General features: G+C 42.6%; 1 protein-coding gene across 2 annotated transcripts in view; it reads right to left on the bottom strand.

Moving 5' to 3' along the window:
• Positions 1–15,489, bottom strand: part of FBLN2 (fibulin 2) — a 632,659-nt gene that overhangs the window by 114,001 nt on the left and 503,169 nt on the right. For both annotated transcript variants that reach the window (XM_086939012.1, XM_086939013.1), the window contains exon 9: positions 14,443–14,577. In XM_086939012.1, coding sequence (XP_086795138.1) covers positions 14,443–14,577 — 135 coding nt within the window. The remainder of the gene's footprint in view (positions 1–14,442; positions 14,578–15,489) is intronic.

The raw sequence follows: 15,489 nt of genomic DNA, 5'->3' as shown, positions 1-15,489 counted from the left end.
TTTAGAACACTCTAGGAGGCTGCAGTAGAACACAAAGGAATCAACTGACAGTCTCTGTCCTTGTTGGATGTACATGTTTTACTGAGAATGTCAGACTTCATTTTCACATGACTGAGAAAGATAATGTGAATTTACAGAAAATATGCTTTCAGTTTAGCTTATAGATCCCCTTCCAAACCACTGTGGGAAAATCATGAGATATTAGTTTTCTTTCAAACAATATTCATGATATCACAGCAGAAGGTTTTTTCACATGGTAAAATCACCTTAGAACCCACCACAATTCCTAAAACGAGTATGGTACCATCAACAAATGATTTATAATGTAACTAAAGTCCTAAAACCCTCTATTAACTACAATGCTTTTTAATGAGGTGCTATCATGTATATTGGTCCCAAGATGGCTGCCAACACTTCTTGGATGAAGTGCTGACAGCCAATCAGATCAGATGTGTGGTTAGGCTCCGCCCAGATATATATCTTTTTTTGAACCTAAATTACTCAAAATCCACTGGAGCACATATATTGAGACCTAGCAAAGGCACATCGGGCTAACAGTCCCTACAATGTTGCCAAGTTTCGTGCAAATCCATTCAGCTGTTCGAGCTAAAAGTGAGGCCAACCGCCCTATGGAAATTAACATGGGAAAAACGCGTTTTGGGACCCCCCTTTTTTCTCGGCCCCCCCTTGATGAAACCCCCCCAAATTGTCAGGGGCTGCTCAGAAACAAAATGTTCCATTTTCCTGAAAATTTCAGCCAATTCCGTCCACAAACGCCAAAGTTATTAGACATAGAATTTTCAAAAATCCCATAGAGAAAAAATCCTAACTATATATACCTACTGGCGACCGCCAGTAGGTAATATATATATATATATATATATATATATATATATATATATATATATATTCACTGAAAAAACCATAGGTTATAGACCATATATAGTTAGGAATTAGCATTTACAAAACCTTGAAAATTCACTGAAAAAACCATAGGTTATAGACCATATATAGTTAGGAATTCGCATTTACAAAACCTTATTTTACTCACACAAAACCATTGAAATTCCATATATAGTTAGTTGCACTAACTATATATCGCGCACCCGCAATCCACTGCTGATGATGTCACATATTACATCATTCATGACATGGTCAGTGACATCACTGATGACATCACTGATGACATCTCAAATGACATCACTGATGACATCTCAAATGACATCACTGATGACATCACTGATGACATCTCATTTGACATTACTGATCACATCACTGATGATATCATTCATGTGATAATACGATGAACCTCTTCAGACTCTAATATAACCTTAGATACAATCAGTGTAAACAGACACTCACAGACTGTCACTCATCCATGGAGTTACTCACACACCTAGTCAGTCATGCAAAGAATCAATCACACCTCCATTTCCTCAACTATACAGTTATACAAACTTTACTTATTCAAACATATACTAACACATATTTACTCTCTTATACAATCCCTGATACAAGTTCACAATGATCCATACAGCCACTCACACATTCACTGGCTCTTATGCACAGTTATTTATATATGTCAACTCTCACATGTACTGTGTTTTACATATGTACTTACTTTGACATGTAGCACTGAGATATCCATTCACTCACCAATACACTCATGCACACAGTCAACCGCCCATACAGCTGTTTCCACATGGACTTTTGAAACCATACATCTAGTGAATCAACTGCTCACACATCTATGCACAGAGTCATACACCTCCCAGCCACCCACACACACACTCAGTCTCCCATACAAATACTTGGGCAACCAATCAATAACCCATATAGTTACTCATATAGCTACTTATCAACACATGCAACAGTTTACAGAACAACAGACATAATGATGCACAAATTAAGACAGTTTAGTCACTAACCCATGCACTCAGTGAGACACATTTAATCACTCACTCATACAGTCAGTCATGCACCTACTAAATCCTTCATCCAGACACTTATACATCCACTCATTCTTCAATATGTAAGACATATTTTAACTTTACAGAAACATACAGTCACTGGATGTTGTCATCAGTGATGTCATCAGTGATGTCATTTGAGATGTCATCAGTGATGTCATCAGTGATGTCACTGACCATGTCATGAATGATGTAATATGTGACATCATCAGCAGTGGATTGCGGGTGCGCGATATATAGTTAGTGCAACTAACTATATATGGAATTTCAATGGTTTTGTGTGAGTAAAATAAGGTTTTGTAAATGCGAATTCCTAACTATATATGGTCTATAACCTATGTTTTTTTCAGTGAATTTTCAAGGTCTTGTAAATGCTAATTCCTAACTATATATGGTCTATAACCTATGGTTTTTTCAGTGAATTTTCAAGGTTTTGTAAATGCTAATTCCTAACTATATATGGTCTATAGCCTATGTTTTTTTCAGTGAATATATATATATACATACATATATAAAGATATATCATCTGTATATCTATATAAATACAAACATAAATGCATGCATACATATACTTATATGCATACAGATGCATGTTATTTACATGAAAGTTGAAAAAACACTAATAAAAGCAAAGCTAAAAAGCCACCTCATTACAAACAGAATGGCTTTAACTTAAACGAGGGCGAGATCTATTGCATTTTCAATGCTTGTTTACTTTGGTTCCATCAAGAAGGCATTCAGATGTGTCACACATTTGCCATAAATTCTGAATGTTAGCACTCTAGTTGCACATTAGATCACTGTAGTAAAGCTACTGCTCACCAGGGACGTCTGCTGCTGGTATTCAAAGTGCATGTTTCAGTCTGCATGTCAGAATTTTTTTAATGAAATAGAAGAGGATTTGAGAAGTCACTCAAAATGATCCCTAATTTTTCTTTCTGAAGCACTAATCATACTTTCTATGGCAAAATTAACCCCCTCATGTTGTTCCTTTTTAAATTGAGTGTTTTCAGACTTACCACTTCATTCCAATCAAGATGGCTTCTGGTGTGCCATACTTTTGTCATAAGTAAGACTATTAGCGCTCTAGTTGTTCTTTAGAACACTCTGGGACATTCTGTCATTGGGCTATACTTGGGGTACATCTGGGTGATATTTGGGCTACATTTAGGCTCTTTTGTCTCTGGTGGCCATCTTGGGAGACTGTATGTCAGAATTTTTTAATGAAATTGAAGAGGGTTTGAGAAGTCACTCAAAATGTGCCCTAAGTTTTCTTTCTGCAGCACTAATCATAATTCATATGGCAAAATATACCCCCTCATTTTGTTCCTTTTTAAATTAAATGTTTTAAGAGTTACCACTTTATTCCAATCAAGATGGCTTCAGGTGTGCCATACCTTTGTAATAAGTAGGACTGTTAGCGCTCTAGTTGTTCTTTAGAACACTCTGGGACATTCTGTCATTGGGCTATACTTGGGCTACATCTGGGTGATATTTGGGCTACATTTGGGCTCTTTTGTCTCTGGTGGCCATTTTGGGAGACTGCATGTCAGAATTGTTTAATGAAATAGAAGAGGATTTGAAAAGTCACTCAAAATGTGCCCTAATTTTTCTTTCTGCAGCACTAATAATACCTTCTATTGCATAATATACCACCTCATTTTGTTCCTTTTTAAATTAAATGTTTTAAGAGTTACCACTTTATTCCCATCACGATGGCTCCAGGTGTGCTATACCTTTGTAATAAGTAGGACTGTTAGCGCTCTAGTTGTTCTTTAGAACACTCTGGGACATTCTGTCATTGGGCTATACTTGGGCTACATCTGGGTGATATTTGGGCTACATTTGGGCTCTTTTGTCTCTGGTGGCCATTTTGGGAGACTGCATGTCAGAATGTTTTAATGAAATAGAAAAGGATTTGAGAAGTCACTCAAAATGTGCCCTAAATTTTCATTCTGCAGCACTAATCATACTTTCTATGGCAAAATATACCCCCTCATGTTGTTTCTTTTTAAATTAAATGTTTTAAGAGTTACCACTTTATTCCAATCAAGATGGCTTCAGGTGTGCCATACCTTTGTAATAAGTAGGACTGTTAGCGCTCTAGTTGTTCTTTAGAACACTCTGGGACATTCTGTCATTGGGCTATACTTGGGCTACATCTGGGTGATATTTGGGCTACATTTGGGCTCTTTTGTCTCTGGTGGCCATTTTGGGAGACTGCATGTCAGAATGTTTTAATGAAATAGAAAAGGATTTGAGAAGTCACTCAAAATGTGCCCTAATTTTTCATTCTGCAGCACTAATCATACTTTCTATGGCAAAATATACCCCCTCATGTTGTTTTTTTTTAAATTAAATGTTTTAAGAGTTACCACTTTATTCCAATCAAGATGGCTTCAGGTGTGCCATACCTTTGTAATAAGTAGGACTGTTAGCGCTCTAGTTGTTCTTTAGAACACTCTAGGAGGCTGCAGTAGAACACAAAGGAATCAACTGACAGTCTCTGTCCTTGTTGGATGTACATGTTTTACTGAGAATGTCAGACTTCATTTTCACATGACTGAGAAAGATAATGTGAATTTACAGAAAATATGCTTTCAGTTTAGCTTATAGATCCCCTTCCAAACCACTGTGGGAAAATCATGAGATATTAGTTTTCTTTCAAACAATATTCATGATATCACAGCAGAAGGTTTTTTCACATGGTAAAATCACCTTAGAACCCACCACAATTCCTAAAACGAGTATGGTACCATCAACAAATGATTTATAATGTAACTAAAGTCCTAAAACCCTCTATTAACTACAATGCTTTTTAATGAGGTGCTATCATGTATATTGGTCCCAAGATGGCTGCCAACACTTCTTGGATTAAGTGCTGATAGCCAATCAGATCAGATGTGTGGTTAGGCTCCGCCCAGATATATATCTTTTTTTGAACCTAAATTACTCAAAATCCACTGGAGCACATATATTGAGACCTAGCAAAGGCACATCGGGCTAACAGTCCCTACAATTTTGCCAAGTTTCGTGCAAATCCATTCAGCTTTTCGAGCTAAAAGTGAGGCCAACCGCCCTATGGAAATTAACATGGGAAAAACGCGTTTTGGGACCCCCCTTTTTTCTCGGCCCCCCCTTGATGAAACCCCCCCAAATTGTCAGGGGCTGCTCAGAAACAAAATGTTCCATTTTCCTGAAAATTTCAGCCAATTCCGTCCACAAACGCCAAAGTTATTAGACATAGAATTTTCAAAAATCCCATAGAGAAAAAATCCTAACTATATATACCTACTGGCGACCGCCAGTAGGTGGAATGGAATGGAATGGAATGGAATGGAATGGATGGAATGGAATGGAATGGAAATAGATTTATAGAGCGCGATTGCTGCCCGGGGGCGTCCAAGCGCTGGGAGGTAAGAATTGAAGGGACCGGTGAAGTGACACATTATAGCTCGGAGACTTTGGTGAATAGTAAGGTCTTAAGGTTTTTACGGAATGACAGCAGGTCCGGGTTGGAACGGAGTGAGAGGGGGAGGGTGTTCCAAAGTTTGGCGGTGTTCACCGAGAACATCCTACCACCGGCTCTGGCTTTCTTTACTCGGGGGACCACTGCCAGAAAGGCCTCAGAGGAGCGGAGGTTCCTGTTTGGGTGGTAGGGGATGACGAGCTTGCTGTTGATAGCAGGTCCTGTTTTCCAGAATGCTCGGTGTGCAATGCACAACGCCTTGAATGACACTCTGTGTTTTACTGGCAACCAGTGAAGACTTTTTAGTGCGGGTCTGGCTGACTGAGCTCGAGGAATTTTTAACAGGGTGCGCGCTGCGCAGTTTTGCACTATCTGGAGTTTCCTGAGGGTCATCTCGGGAGCCCCCACGTATAGAGCATTGTTTGTGTCAAGGCGGGACTGGATCAGGCCTTGAACTGCCACTTTACTGGCTTCTGGAGGCAGAAGTGGAAGGACCTTCCTTAGGGTTTTGAGGATGCCGAAACAGGTGGCGGACAGTTTGGTAGCCTGGGTGGAGAAGGACAGCTTGCTATCCAGCCACACTCCTAGGCTCTTGACGCTTTCCTTGGGGGTGGGGGGAGTGCCCAGGGTTTGGGGCCACAAGGAGATAAAAGGTGTTGGCGAGGCAGGGCCTAGAAGCAAGAGCTCTGTTTTATCTCCATTTAATTTGAGGGAGGAGCTGGTCATCCATTCCTTTATGTCCTCTAGGCAGCTCAGTAGGCCTCCTTGGGGGTGACTGATGTTCTTTTGGGCCAATGATACCACTAGCTGAGTGTCGTCGGCGTACGACACAATTTTGATGCCGTACGGTTCGACGATTCCAGCCAGTGGTCTCATGTAGACATTGAATAACACAGGGCTCAAAGAGGAGCCCTGTGGTACTCCGCAGCTGAGGGGCTTGCTGGCTGATACTGTGTCCCCATCGAAGATCTGGAATGATCTGTCGGACAGGAAGGAGCCGAACCACCTTAGAGCATCGCCAGAGACCCCGATGTCCCGGAGACGGTTCAGCAGGGTGGCATAGCTGACCGTATCGAATGCGGCGCTTAGATCAAGGAGGATCACTGCCACTGATCCTCCCTGATCCAGGGCCCTTCGAGATTCCTCGGCGACCGCTAATAAGGCAGTTTCGGTGCCGTGTTTTGGCCTGAAACCTGTCTGGGATGTATCCAGTAGGGAGTGGTGTTCAATAAACTGGACCAGTTGGACGTTTATATATTTTTCCAGCACCTTGCCAGCCCAAGGGAGGAGGGAGATGGGGCGGTAGTTGGAATAGTCGTCGGGGTTCAAGTTTGGTTTTTTTAGCAGCGCCCGCACCATAGCTTGTTTCCATGCTATAGGAACGACACCTGAGGCTATAGATGTGTTAAGGAGTTCTAGGATAACAGGCAGGGTGGTTTCGTGAGCTTGCATCAGAACTTCTGGTGGGGCTGGGTCGCGTGGGGAACCTGATTTGACTTGCCGCGCCATTTTACCGAGGGTGTCAAGGTCCAGGGGAGGGAAGTGCTCGAGGGTTGACTGGGCATGGGGAGGGAGTGTTCTCGGGGGGGTGGGTCAGCTGTCTCTGGAACTGTTGCTCCTGTTTGAAAGGTGGAGTAAATTTTCAGGACTTTATTATGAAAAAAGTCCGCAAGTTCATTGCATTGAACTTGGGTTTTAGTCGGAGGGGGGGCAGTGGTGACATTAGAACATTGTTTTATTATCTGGAAAATTTCCCTGGGTTTTGATTTAGCCTCTAGGATTTTGTCAGAGTAAAAGGTAGATTTCGCCGTTTTAATCCCCTCTCTGTAAGTTTTTATTGCCTCTTTATATGCGTCCTTTTTTTCCGGGAGAAAATCCATGCGCCAGGCTCTCTCTCGTTGCCTGCAACGACGTTTTAATTCTCTTAGGGAGTCGGAGAACCAGGGCGCTGATCTCTGCATTCTTTTAGACGAGGATCTCTGGAGAGGGAGGATCGTGTCTAGTGAGTTCGTAATCCAGCTAACATAATTTTCGTTTGCTGCACTAGGGTCTGAGCAGGGAGGCGGATGGGTGGCGTCCAGGCTAAGTAGCCAGGCTTCCAGCTGGAGTTTTGACCAGTTCCTCCTGAGTGTTGTACAGGGGGGTGACTGAGGGGTCTTGTGGGTTGCCCAGGAAAACGGTATCAAAAAATGATCCGTCCATGGGAGAGGGATAGGAGAGTCGACAATCAGGTCGCTGCAGCTGCTGAAAATTGGGTCTAGCAGGTTGCCCTTCTCGTGAGTTGGGGCTGTGACCAGCTGGGACAGCTGCAGAGCTCCTAGGTCGTCTGTTAGGTCTTTGGCAATGTTATCTGAGGGGGAGTTGAAGTGGAAATTCAGATCACCCAAGACTGTGTAGTTCGCCACGGACATAGCCCTTTTTGCAATGATCTCTGGGAGCGATCTATGAAACAGCTTTGATGGGTCAGGAGGACGGTAAATCAAGGTGCCCGAGAAGGATGTATTGGCATTGAACTCTATACAGAATTCTATGCTTTCGCATTCGGGAATGCTTTCTGTTGAGGTGCGGCAACGGTACTGGTTTTTGAGTATAATGGCCAGACCGCCGCCTTTCCCCACTGGTCTGTCCGATCTAACGATGTGGTATCCACTTGGTAGGGCTGCGACTAGGTAAGGGTCAGAATGAGTGGAAAGCCAGGTCTCTGTTAGAAACATAACATCTGGCTCGCGCTCCTCCAGTAGTATGGACATTTGAGTGCTATGTTTAGGTAATGATCGACAGTTTAGTGCCAGCATGCAGTATTTTGATGTCGGGGGGCCTGCTGAGATTTTACGGAATGAGTGTTTGCAATCAGGGCAGCAGGACGGGAGGGATGGGGCTGGAAAGGTACGAGTACATGTGGCAGTAGTTCTGCTTCCTATGGACCGTAGAGCAGTGGGGCTGTAGGTCCTGACCGGGGGAGCGGGAGAGGCAGGGGGGGTGGCCCCTGGTCCCGGCTGGTCGCGGACGGGCGCAGACGGGCTTGCCTTAGGCGCGCCTTCGGCGCGCAAACGGCGCTCCCGCTGCGCTCGTCCGCTGCGTAATATATATATATATATATATAGGCGACCCATATGTTAAAATTACTCCCAGTATGTCACAGCCAGCATTTTCTCATGGTTTGTTCCCACCAACAATGTGCCATGGTTGCCAACTAGTACCGCCAGTATGCCATCATCATCATGTTGCCCTAGCTGACCACCGTATGAACGATTGTTGCTAGTATCTCAAAGCCTACGTTTTTCAACGGGTGCCCTTCTTTACACCAAGGATTACCTTCAATATGCCAGCAAGTTATCTTGGGTGTTCCTATCTGCCAGGAATAATGTTGATAATGCCATGACCATCAGCAGACTCACAAACACGAAGGATGCTAATGAGGACAGTCGTACTCACTTATACTCACACTCACACTCACTCATACGTCCTATCTATCTCATTCACTCTCTCATTTACTTACTCTTTCTGATTTATACTCACTCCCATTTACTGTCACTAACATAAAAAAATGTACCATTAAACTCACACTCACTGATTCTCACTCACAAATACTCTTTCACAATAATTGACCCTCTCTCATAACCATTGGTGTGCAGAGGCTCACCTGGGGCACAGGCGCTCTGTTTTGATAAAAAGTCTTCTGAAAGCTCCTCAGTCTTCTTGTTCCTGCTGCAAATGCACGTCCTGCATCATTAATAGGGGCACTCCTGACTCCCTCTCACAGTCTCTCCTTCATTCCTTTATTCTAACTCACACTGCTTTACTCACTCCCTTGCCCTCACTTGTTTATGCTTGCTCTCACAGTCACTCATTGATTCATACTCTCTTTCACTCTCATTGACACTCTCGAACACCCTAAATTAACATTGAAACTCTCGTTCAATCTCAATCTCACTCAATCACTCACAAACACTCTTTCACCCACACATGCACAGAGAAACAATTCTATTCATTTTTCATTACTTTTCTTCAGATGCTGGCAACTCAAAGGCTTTGTGGCAGAAGCAGGACAGAAACCCAGGCTGGACATTGAAAGCAGCAAGCCTTGATTCCCAGCAAGGAGGCAAAGAGAGCAATAGGGTCAGGTTTAAGAGGAAGACCCACCTCAATCCCTTTCCCAGGTTCTTGATAGGACTGGAAGCACAGCCCTAAAGGAAGCTGGGACAGTGCTGGAGGTCCTGCCTCTGCTGCTCTGTGTGGCTACTAATTGGCCTCAATTAGACATTGATGTGCTCCCTGACAGCCCCATTTTGCCAGATATACTGTACTCCCTGAGGCATGTGCAGTATATCTGCTTAATGGAATGGATTATGCCCATGCAGAGGGTATCATAGATAAACTATGCACCTCACATGTGCAATCCAGATATTCATCTACCGGGTTCTATGGTTTCAAACAAAACTCTGTAGAAGGATTGTTCCTCAGCCCTGTCCCCATCCTTCAGTTATCAGGAGCTCAGACCAAAGAACAAGAGGGCTGACTGCACACTGGCAGAGTTCACAAAAACAGAAAAGTCATATATTCATGAACACTGCAAAGTTAAATGATTAGCAGTGCGGGCAAAGGCTCAGAGCATTATGTTGCTCCTCACAGGTGGCATGGCTGAAAAGATACCAAGAGTGCTATTAACTTCTCTTAATACTACACATATATTTATACCTAGACACAACACTAGACCACCTCCTTTCACTGGGCATTCGCTGCTCATCTATCTCTACCTGCAGAATCAAGGAGGCTTGGTCAGCCAACTTTCCATTGCAGACCGAGTAGCGTGGAGCACCAGCACTCCCATCTTCAGTGGAGCATGATAGTCCTTGTGACTTTTAGGATAATGGACAAAGAGCCTGTCAGAATCGATGGTTCTAAGGTCATCTCTCATTGTGGTCCTCCACTAGAGAAAGGTGTGGTTTTAGGGCAGTTTTGAAGAGAGAAAGGTAATTCCTCTGAGCTCATTGTGGACACAACGGTAATGCAAAGGAGCTGGAATCCCCAAGAGGCAGAAGGTCGTGTTGCACAGTTAGTGAGCTGATGCTCACTGATCACAGATCACAATGAAAGTATTTATAGAGGCTTTCAGACAGCTCTCTTCACCCATTGGTCTGTTGTTGTGTCATTACCATTTTGCTTACACCCATTACAGAAAAAAGCAAGGGGCAGTGGGCCAGCATACATCAGCCACTGACTAACTTCACTTTGAGTGACTGCATTTTGCTCTTTTACAAGGTTACATCCGCACAGAATGTAGCTCCTGTCAATGTAAGTGGTTTTTGTACTTAATTATTACTTTAGTGTTGTCTTTGTGTTTAGAGTCTGATGTGATAGCAGGACACAGTCCTGCTTCCTCAGTTCCTGTCTACTGCAGATGAAAGTGTAAATTTCTTTTGGAGCTACATTTGTTTATTTGATTGTTGCTGTTTCAGTCCATACTATATTGTGTCTCTTTGAATTTATTCCTTGTAGATGAATAAGTAGTTCTCTTGTTTCAATGCACACAATGAAATGCATTTAAAATTGCACTCCTGTGTCATCTATCTATCTATCTATCTATCTATCTATCTATCTATCTATCTATCTATCTATCTATCTATCTATCTATCTATCTATCTATCTATCTATCTATTTGTATCTGTCTGTCAATCTGTCTGTCTGTCTATCTTTGCAACTCTATCTTTTCAAGTCGGTCTGACTTTGTGATCCTCTCTATCTGGTTTTGCAAGCCTCTCTATTTATCTATATTTTCAACCCTCCCTATTTGTAATACAGATTTACCAAAACATTTAGAAAAAAACATTAGCAAAGGTAAGAGGCTGGCAACCAGCACCAGATTGACTGACTTTTTGTAGGCTGGATATTAATTTGACACTTTAATTTTACTAAAAGTATAGTTTCTGATAAGGGTTTTCAGTCAGACTTCATCCATAAGTCTGTTGTCAATCACATTTTTCTTCTACCCACAGCCCACTTCAGGCATTGCTCGACTTCAGTGTGAGATACAACATGCTTCCCTTTCACAAGGAGAACATCCACACACAAAGTAGTTCCCTTTAGTCCCAGGGCCTACTCTGGTACTGTGTGCATTTTCGGCCCAAAAAATACTTTTTCCGTTACTCATTGTTTATATAAATTGATGAGGGTCTGACAACTTCCTAACAATAACTTACCTGCTGCTCATAGAAAGAATCTACAAAGTATTAGCTATCTGCCGAGCACATTGTGGTTTAAGAGTGTGGATTTAGTGCTCATGTAAGGGCCCACAGTTATGGCACTATCAGAAACTAAGATCTTTCAATGATTGAGTGCATCACATACAAAGAATGAGAGGCTTTTCCACATGTTCAGTCTGTGGGCCTCAAGAGTCTTCTCAAACAGGTGCCAGATTTTTAACTTCATGATAATGTGTTCATCATAGGTGTACCTATTTATTCCATGCTCTTGTGGAAACAGATGAAATGTGGCTTAAAATAACAACTCAGTGGGCAGAAGAGTCTTGGTCCATGAAGTAGGGTGGAGTCAGTAGATCACTGGTTCAGGTGCTGCTCGTGAAATCAAATAGGTTTCTGAGCTACAGCAAACTAAATCCATGCCGTGCATACCCAAACAACACCCGCATCACTGCTACATGCACTTTGACTCCTATTGATGTCACAGGATTTGCCTCTTTTGCCCTCCTTACAAGTGAATTAGTAGCTTCCTTGATGGTGCCGATGAGCCAATGGAAGGGACAAGCTAGAAGCTATAGAAAGTAAGAGTTGTTGTGAAAGCCCTGTTTACTTTCGGTTCCTGTTACCACCTTAATGGCGTTGAGGCAGGGATGGCAACGTTCAGCCTAGTGTACGAGTTGCTGCAGGCTAAGCATGACTAGTATCCATGCCTGCTACATATGTACCTTTGTCTGTGATCACAGGAGCTGTATATTTCATTACTTGTAATAATTGTCATATCTAGTTCGCATTATAAAAACACCTACAAAATAAATACATAAATGAACCAATATGTGTTGGCCTAATGGGGAGGATATGAATGTTGTGTTCAGTTGTAAAGACAGAAGGTTGAACAACATAAATGTGTCTAGATGTTGGCAGTATCTAAGGAGCCAGACATCATTCTACAATAGATAGCTGCTTTGATTTAATGCTGAAACTGCAGTATTTGCCAAAGTGGGCAGAGATTGGCATCTCTTGCTGACAAATTCTGATTGATCTTCCTGATCTAATAACAATGATGTTAGCTATGTGCAGCTTCCTGAGGTGCATGTTTGCCTGAACACAGCCAGAACCCTCATTGTGAGAGTCTGACATTTGGGAAATCACTCCATTATACCATCTGAAGCTGCCATGGGTGGCATGTAACACTATACACACAATAACCAACAGAAAATACCCACACATCAGAGACTTGAAGTAGACTTCCTCATTTTGTGTAAGAGACTAAATACACACTAACTCCAAGACCAGTATTTATCATCCGCTATCCTAATGCCTAAACTCATATCTCTCATCCAAGGGTGTACCATATAGCTATTCTTTGGTGGGTGATCTAATGGAAGATATTACCTGGAGTCCATTCATCTGCCCCTACTATTATCTGCACACCGGGGGTTGTATTACACAAAGTGCCCTGGAGGTGCAATAGGCTTGTGGGACCGCTTTCTGTGCCCCCGGGGTACTTTGGTTTTAATGCAGATCCCATTGGTTCATGTATAGCACCAGCACAACCATAAGGGAGCATTTCTGCATTTTCATGGGGGAGTGGCCACAAGAAAGTAAGGAAAACACTTTGCATCAGTGCCCAAGCAGTAATATAGAGATGAGAGTAGAATTAAAGAGCCGTCAGGAGGCACACTGACTGCGCCGTTTACATAGCGTGTCCCCTGGTGAATTCCCACGCCAGATGCCTCCAAGCTAATCCATAGCTGCAGCAAACACTTTTACTGGGAGGCCCGCAAAAGTATTATCTTCGGACATTTCTGTGGCTCCACCAGAGTTTCTTATGCAACCCCTTCCCCCATCCCACCCCAAGTGCTATGAGGCGGCTTTTGCTGTTTTGTGTTCTTCCCGAAACCATAACATTACGGATCCAGACCTGATTACAATAAGACGAGGCTGGGTACTATCTGTGCTCATAAGTCCCAACAAGTAAGCAACCAACTTCAGGAGCTTCATGTACCTTTGAAACAGCACTGGCGATACGGTAATCCTGGAAATAAGCCAAAGACTTGAAAGTATACTTTGATGAGAAGTTGGATGATTTCATTTGTCCCTACCCTGTGGTGAACCTCTTGCTACAGTGGCATGTTACCTCAAAAGACAGTGGTGCAGCAAAAGTGGCATAGGCCTTCATGCAAGCAAGAAACATGTCCCACCGCCCATTTTGGGGTAAAAAAATAGCTATTTTTGGGGTTTAGTGGGTTCCATAGAACCCTGGACCAAGGCCCCCTGCACCTGTTGCGCCCCCTCAAAAACAGGTAATGACAAACTACTTTAATTGTAAAGGCAAAGGCACTGACCACCTCAGATGCTCAATAGATTAATATTGAGGAAAGAATTATAAGTCTATCCGGCAAGGCGTGACAGACCATTGTGTAGCAGGTTACTCATCTTAAAAGGGTATTTAGCATGTCAGTAAATGATAAAATATATATCAATTTTAACATTTACTCCAAAGAGGAGGAGCTTCCTTCTCTTTTTCCGGTCACTCATAACCGACTTTCCTCTGGTGGAAATTTGCGCCGCAATACAGTGTTCCAGGGTTACAATACCTGCAACATGGACGTAAAATCCATTTGTTCGTTGATATGTAACGTGGTACAAAATGACACCCAACGCTCGGTGCAAATTGTATTAGTGGGGATATCTTTTGTATCCGCTATTTATACATCGGTTTAATTGAGCAGAGAAGTGTTTCAAAATGTTGCCTGGCAAGCATCAAAAACACAACAGCAATTGAAAACACGTCCTTACTTACCCACACAGACGTCGTCCTGGTTTTCGTAGCCTGTTTCGCAGACGATCTCTTTCAGGCATGTGAAGGATCCCAGGCTGTTTATGCAGCGCTCGCCCCTCTGGCAGGTGTGTCGCTCTGCCACACATTCGTCAACATCTGGAAGGAGAGAGCATGTTAAGCTTTAGTTTAGTAATCAAAATGCAGGTAGAGAGTAGCTCAGACACCCGGTCTTTACCCAGAACAGCTAAACTAAAAATGAAAGTATTTCTGCAGAAGCTAATTTTATTAAAATATTTAGGGCCATATTTATTATGATTTTGCTTTTTGCGTAGGGGTTGTGCTACTTTTTTGGCACAGCCTGGATGCAAATCTATTTTGGGATTTACAAAACCATGCAAAGCCCCATTAATTTCTTTATTAAAAAAAAAGAAAATGTAACACAAAACACTGCATACATTGTGTCAAGGAAAATGCCCCTTGGGTGGAGTATTCACATTTATATGTATCCAGCCATGTATTTTGACACAGTCCCATATATACAACGATTTGTAAACATGGGGTTGCACCAAAATGGCATAACTAGAAGAAATATATGTATTTCTCCTCATTACTTCCTCTTTCCATGTGTGCTGCATTCTGCATAAAAAAATGGATGAGCCTCGATGGATAGTTTTTGTGCCAGAAGGTAGCCCTTCCCGCACAAAAACTATCCTGACCTTAATACAGGTACCCTGCGCCATGGCACAAGGGTACCCTCATTCTAAGGCAGCACAAGTTGCACCAGCGCAAGGCGAGAGCTGAACTGCACCATATTTTTGTAAATATGGCACAGCTCTGCTCTCTCCCTTTGATACAATGCAGTGCTGCAACATCCCTTGATGCACTGGATTGTGTGAAATCGTAATTAATATGCCCCTGGGTACTATTCGTTTAAAATCCTGACATATTGAGCCAGTATGAAAACTACGTATATAGTAGTATTTACATTGTGCACACCCAGCTAAAGAGGTCTAGAGAACTAGATCACTGTGTCTTGAAAGATGTACATCAATTTGGGATTTACACCAT

This window comes from Lissotriton vulgaris, chromosome 9 (assembly GCF_964263255.1).
Source record: "Lissotriton vulgaris chromosome 9, aLisVul1.2, whole genome shotgun sequence".
NCBI classification, from domain to species: Eukaryota; Metazoa; Chordata; class Amphibia; order Caudata; family Salamandridae; genus Lissotriton; species Lissotriton vulgaris.
Note: the sequence above shows the minus strand (reverse complement) of the source record. Positions and strands in the feature narration are given on the sequence as shown.